Consider the following 6,561-nt stretch of genomic DNA (forward strand, 5'->3'; position numbering starts at 1 on the left):
GGGAGAGGAATGGGGATTTTCTCAGTTTTAACAATAATCCAATAAGGGAGATTTGTATGCACCTGAAGAGAGCTGCACTTTTTTAATCTGAATATGCAAGTTTATTTTCAGTTGTGCCGCATCTTTGGCTGGTTGTAGCACTGTTCCTCTCCCCTCCTGATTTTCTCAGGAACAGGGGCCCTAGCTGTCACTTTCCCTCCCCAGAGGCCCTTGCAATTGGTCTCCATTGGGATTTTAAGATATTTTCTCCATCAAGCACCAACAGCATGTGCTTCACTACTGGATAGCAGTTGAAACCAGTTCTTGGGGTTCCAGAGCAAGAAAAATGAATCAACACTCAACAATTCTGTTACTACAAAACTTAAACTCAACTCAAAGTGCACCCTGTGTATATTTTTACACAGTAGAGCTGAGAATGGGTAATCATTTATTTTTCCTTTGACAGCTCAGCAACTCCACTACCATCCCTAAGTGAACCACGTTCCCAAATTCTGCTCGTTTTCTGAATTAGAGTCCATCCTTGTCTCCATAATCCCACTGATATGTACTGATGTGGTATCAGCTTGGTTGGCAAGAAAGGCAGAATTAGAAAGATTTTGAAAGGAAAACATTGTCCAAAATCTAAAAACAACCCAAATCTGTAGTCTGTGACACATATACCAACTGATGAGAAAATGTCTATTAAAAATTATCTATTTCATCAAAATGTATCATGTTGCCTCAAAGGGTGGTCATAGTTCTTTAGCTTGTTTTTGGCAAGAGTTGTTCATACTCACATACCCGAGAAGATATTATGGATACAAGGATTGAGTAGTACTGCTGTTTAATGCAAAGATAATACCGCTAATTTAAATACTGGTGACCACTCTGTGTTCTCCAAGTTGCCAGAAAAGTTGCTAGTTAGGCCCACCCCTGCTAATGTCAGGCATAAGGAAATGTCAAGACACCACAGATGGAAGAATCACAAATATTACATAAATTTATTTCAAATTTAAAGGTATCACATATACAAGAGTTAAGAACACTTTCATAGGTTTCCCAACAGTGGTTCTCCGATGCCCCCTCCCCTGTACACTGCCCAACTACTCAAAAGAATAACAAATTTTTTACACCTCAGAGTAAGACGATCCTGTCATACCGACGCTGTCTATCAGATTAAGACAATTAATATTACTTAAACCTTTATAATGGAGCAGAGGTTAGACCAAGCACATGGAAGTGAGGGAAAAAACAAAATATAAAAGGAATAGACATTAAATTTGTCTAGGCAGTTGAACAGGGCACCGACTTCAACAGACAGGATAAATAGCACTGCTAATTTCACTATGACAACACAAATGTATAACTGCATTAATTTCTGCAACGAGGCTCAGTGAAATTAGTTCCAAATATCAAACTGATTTGAATGCATGAAACAGGATTTTCACACCAGTAACATGTTATTATGATAGGGGTGAACAGTTGTAAATAAATTTATAAAAGATTTATTATAAAACATGCATTTTCAAATGAAGCCGATACAAACATTTACACTTTACACTCTTTCCTATGCCTTGCGGTAAGAGCAGCAGTAGTTATATTTGTAATTGGGTGGAAAGTTGCCACTAGCCACGTGCTAATAAACCATTACTGCAGTCAGTATACAAGTCCGCTCTCCCAGCCTCTTCGACAGGCACCAACCATCGTGTGAATGTGCCTTTCTGCTCTAAAAGCCTATTTGGCTGGTAGAATTGTGAGACTGGTAAACTTTGGACTCCACCAGCCACTGTGGCCAGAGGACGAAAGAGTTACTTTTCTGTCATGGGTTGCAGACATTAAGAAAAAAAAAAAACATTCACTTGCAAGATTAATTTTGGTCTGACACTTAGTCTCTACTGTGAATTTTGCATTGCAACTCTCTGGTGACTTGGCACTTTCACAAATCGGGACAGCAGGTAGAGATTAAATTTTGCTTTTGGAAATGATATGAAAGACTGTTCATTTTAGGATTGCAAAAATGAATTCACTGTAATCTCTTGTGCTGCTTGGAGAGTAACTAGCACAGTTCCCAGTTTTGATCGTACCTGTCTGCCAGGGGATTTCTGCACTACAAAACCTCAAGATCGCTTTACCGTGTTCACCTTGGAAACATATACTGAATCATACTTAGTGAGATACAAATCACAAATGAGAATGTATGTAGAAAGCGGAGGAGAGAGGAGAAGGTATAAATCGAGGGCTCCGTCACAGTGTTTATGCTCCACGAAGAACCCCGTGTTCGTTAAGGGAGTTTAACTGAGAACAACGTGGCGGTCGAACACAGACTTCCTCTGTTCCTGGACCTGCCTCCTCCAGCGCTGCTGGGCATGCTCTACTTTGTTTAACACGTTGGGTCGGGAGTGGGAACGGGAGAGAACGTTGTGAGCATTGGCAAAAGGCTGCTGGTCCTGAAAGCAAAGAGGGGGGGGGAAATAAGAAGGTCAGAAGTCATGAAGGGTTGAATAGGTCAGACATCGGGATATCACAAGAAGCACATTACTAGGGCGATAACAGGCCAATAACAAGGGGAATGGCACTGTCATTAGCATTTCTGACTAAATTGTGTTGGGGAAGGCAGACCAACATTTCCCCCTCACTCTCTGGATGTTGTTCTTTTGTCAATTATCAGAAATTGACTAAACAGTCCAAGCCCGGCATTTCCTCTGTGAGTTATACAGCAGTGGCGCTTAAGGGTATCTTAGTTTTGGTTACACATCCGTCTCTGTTTTGGTCCCAGTTATGGTTCAGGTGCAAGATGCTGTGCTACAGATAATTTTCTGTGGACACTTCACCATGATTAAAAATTAATTCTCAACATTAGAACAACACTTCTTTTGGTTTAGGGGGGAAATTAGTTAATTGTAGTGTTATCTTTATTTCATGTTTTCTCTGGCAGTGGTGGTGATTTTCTTGCTTTGCTGCTGTACCAATGCTTGAAAGCACAAAGAGGAAACTGAAGTCATTACAAATCTTCCATCACTTGGCAAACAAGCTAATCCAGCAACCTCTGTAAAGCCTAGAAGTAACAGCTGCATTATTTGGACATTCTCATGGGGACCATGTAGAAAAACCGCCTCTCTCCAAACACTCCCTCTTTCTGCCAGTGAAACACAGAGACCACAGTGAGGCAGCTGCAGTACCACATCTGACCACAGGTGGGGGCTATCACCGTTTTGCTTTACTTTGACTAATATCTAAGCACTTCATCATTCTTTTGGAAACCAATTTATTTTACTGCTCTTCATATGCACTTTACCAATTTCTTTTAACGGTATTTCTTTTTTAAACAGTTTACAATGTAAAGTGACAGGGCATAATGTGGAAGAAGGGATGACATGCAACTAAACGATGATATTGAGAGTATATGACATGCACCTTAACCCAATGAGCCACCAGGACACACACTTTTAACTAATTTCCATCCATTAATATAGACTTGCAGTGTTGTGAACAGAACATGGGGAAGTTGCCTGCTTCATGTTTATGAGCTTCCACACTGCAATCTTTCAGTCTGTGATTGCGGTGGCTAATGGATTCTCCAGTGAGCCCCAGCTCCCAGACATAAAACACTTTGATCAATATGATTTGGACTGAGTTTTAAAAAAAAAATACAACAATACATCACTCCTTGCGTTTGGAGTACAGTCTTACTCCGCAATGTTGATAACAGCCATTCATTCAGATGGGACGAGCTGCTCTACCACCTCATCAAAGCCTCACCTCATCAAATTTGTCATTTCCATGTTTATGTCACAAAACATCAGAAGTGCTCTGTGTTGTTTTTCATATGTACTTTGGAAGTTAGAGAGGCGTTTTTACCTCAGTACAAGTCTGCCTACTTGATAGCCTCTTACTAGGCGAAAGCTTCCCCACCCAAAATGGTTTGAAAATCACCACAGACACTCAATACCTTGTTAATTTTTACCAAGATAGTGTGAATCCATTGTGACATGTTTTATGGAAAGGTAGTTAATTGAACTTGACATATATATATATATATATATATTAAAATTACTACCGGACTGAGATATAATAGTTTCTACTTGGTGTGAAAGTAAAGGTGTTCGCAACATAGTGAGTCTACATTATTGGTCCCAATTACATTTTAGGAAGCTCTGTCTCCCATGCTTCTTTGAGGCTTTTGTTTTGGCGGAGGAAGGGTGGAACAGAACAAGAAGTCCAGGTCTACAATAAAACAGGTCGACACTGTCTGACCACGCTCTTTGAACCATGTAAGCTACCACAATATTATCACAAAATACATCAAGAAGAGTAACACATACCCCAACATCATCATCGTTTTGGATAAGCTGGGAGTGTCCAAACAGACGCCTCTTCAGAATGGGCTCCAGGAGAGTCAGGTAGACCATGTAGAGAAGCAGCAGGCCCAAGATGGACAGGTACATTATGATGGTCCCCTAAACATTACGGACGATAACAGATCAGTTGGGATCCCTGTGACATGTGAATGATCCAAATACATTAAACATCTTGTAAAGTAATGTAGCTGGCCTTAACGCACAACCCCCCACCCTGTGACACACACACACACACACACTTCAGGTACTCGACTTACTTTGATGGTCCCTGAGCTTCTCTCTTCATATTTACACTCACAACGTAAACAATACGCCTCCACATCTTTCCCGTCAACCGGCATGGGTTCAACGACATGAAGACAATTGCTGGAAAACAGGAGAAATGGTGCAGAATGTAAGAAACTGGCATGGTTAGCTAATGTCTATGGTGGTAGTAACTGAGTAACTTTTGTGTACTTTGTACTAAGTAATTTTTCTTGTACTTGAATACATTTTTGCTGAAGTATTAGCTATATTCTGAATCATATCCATTACAGAATACAAATTTTGTAGGCTCTACATAAGCAACAGAAACTGGACAATCATGTATTGGCCAATTGTGGAGCCATTTGCAATGAACCAAAGAAGAGAAGAGTAACTTGGCTTTACTTATAATTTCCAATTTAAAAGAATCAAGTTTGAACTCTGTACTCTCATCCTTCTGGAGCTGCATGGGAAAGATCACATGTAACAATGTTCTATTTTCTAAAAAAAAAAAAAAAAAAAAAAGTAACTCAGTAACTTTTACTCTGAGTACATTTTAAATGAGCCACTTTTTAACGTTACTACATTTTTACACCAGTACTTTTACTTCTATTCAAGTAAAACATCAGCAAAGCAACAGTACTTCTACTTGAGTAGGACAATCTAGTACTCTTTCCACCACTGAATAATGCTAGTCATCCACGAAGAGGAAGTCCAACGTGAGTGATGGGAGTGACACAACATACCAGTCTTTCAGAGAAACATTTTGTTTGTAGATTTGCCCCTCGATGTCTCTGTACGGCGGGCAGATGCATTTACAGCGAATGTCTTCAGAGTTCTGCAGGGGATCGATCACAACACAGAAACTGTCAAACACCCTCTGCTATGGCGACACCGATAGTCGATAACAACAAATACAAAATACGTGGTTCTAGGTTAGCGTTAGCAACACCGGCAGCATTTCTCACTGTGATGTGAAGAACTAAAAGGAAATGTATCTGACTATGGCATTTTAGCTTGTCAAGATTAACAAACTAAATAATTTCATGCTCAAGAGAGGAGGAATTTCAATTTAGCCGGATCATCGTTAACCTGCCTCGCTATGCTAACCTAGCTAGCGACACACTTACCTTCGCGCCCGCTTGTGTTAACAGTAAAAAACACACCAGGGACAAAACCTCGAGAGGGAATACAGGATTCATTTTTATAGTGTGCCACAGACTGAGAGTGTCCAGATAACAAGCTTCCGCGGCAGCCAAAAATAACGTCAAAAACAGTAGTAGCTGCCGTTAGCCAGCAGGCTAATTTGGATAAACAGCTCTAGGTTCCGACCAGCTGACTTGTATCTTCCGGAGCTGCGGGTCGGTAGTCTCCGCCCACCGGAGGATCATGGCGTGATGGCTGCGGCTAATAACATGATGCTCTGAATCAAAGCTGTAAATGTTTTGGTTAAATTTGATAGTAGCGGGACAGGAAACAAAAAACAAAACAAAACAAAAAATCAATTTTCTCTGGATAATCCAAATAAATACTGCAGTCATGTAAACGGTATTATTATGGGGAGATGGCAGTTTATGTAATCATGTAAACGGCGTAATCAGACTATTGCCTTAATGGTTACGATATAAATGTAGCCGTTTGGAAATTGTGTACTTTGACGCAATGACATATGTTGTGGCTATTTTTTGCGTGATTTTACTATTTTAGTCAATATGCACTTTGGTCTATAGTTGGACACCAGGCTGCTTTGGTCCAGCAGTTGAGTAAATTTTATAAGACACAAGTAGAGAGATATTTGTTTGTGGATAGTAAAGCACATTTGTGATGTGTCTCTTATATTTATGGATCATTATACACACATTTGTCAATAATATTGAGTCCAATCTCTCTCCATAAGTAATTTGCTCTGGCTATTTGCTCCTACAATGCAATTTTAGTGAATTAGAGCCTTAGTGTGAAAATATAATAGACTGGGACAAAA

The 6,561-nt window shown here is 40.0% G+C and overlaps 1 protein-coding gene across 2 annotated transcripts; it reads right to left on the reverse strand.

Moving 5' to 3' along the window:
- Positions 1-965: 965 nt before the first annotated feature.
- Positions 966-5,903, reverse strand: tmem9b (TMEM9 domain family, member B). Of its 2 annotated transcripts, none has more exons than XM_071515831.1 (5): positions 5,711-5,903; positions 5,327-5,418; positions 4,595-4,703; positions 4,302-4,436; positions 966-2,426 (listed from the first exon to the last, which is right to left on the reverse strand). In XM_071515831.1, exons 1-5 carry the CDS (start codon positions 5,780-5,782, stop codon positions 2,271-2,273), a joined length of 564 nt encoding a protein of 187 aa, XP_071371932.1. In that variant the 5' UTR covers positions 5,783-5,903; the 3' UTR covers positions 966-2,270. The 2 variants fall into 2 exon arrangements, with proteins under 2 accessions (XP_071371932.1, XP_071371933.1); XM_071515832.1 differs by having other exon boundaries at positions 5,705-5,903.
- Between the last annotated feature and the right edge of the window lie 658 nt (positions 5,904-6,561).

Source organism: Centroberyx affinis, unplaced genomic scaffold, assembly GCF_046629955.1.
Source record: "Centroberyx affinis isolate AG114_WGS23_722 - 3 ecotype Tasmania unplaced genomic scaffold, CSIRO-AGI_Caff_v1 ptg000369l_1, whole genome shotgun sequence".
NCBI classification, from domain to species: domain Eukaryota; kingdom Metazoa; phylum Chordata; class Actinopteri; order Beryciformes; family Berycidae; genus Centroberyx; species Centroberyx affinis.

Excerpts from the sequence above, each read along its gene's own strand:
- tmem9b (XM_071515832.1), bottom strand. The coding sequence starts at position 5,782 with ATGAATCCTGTATTCCCTCTCGAGGTTTTGTCCCTGGTGTGTTTTTTA. Across the intron at positions 4,704-5,326 it reads AATGTTTCTCTGAAAGACTG|CAATTGTCTTCATGTCGTTG; the intron begins GTATGTTGTGTC and ends CCTGTTTTCCAG. Across the intron at positions 2,427-4,301 it reads AAAACGATGATGATGTTGGG|GACCAGCAGCCTTTTGCCAA; the intron begins GTATGTGTTACT and ends CTTTGCTTTCAG.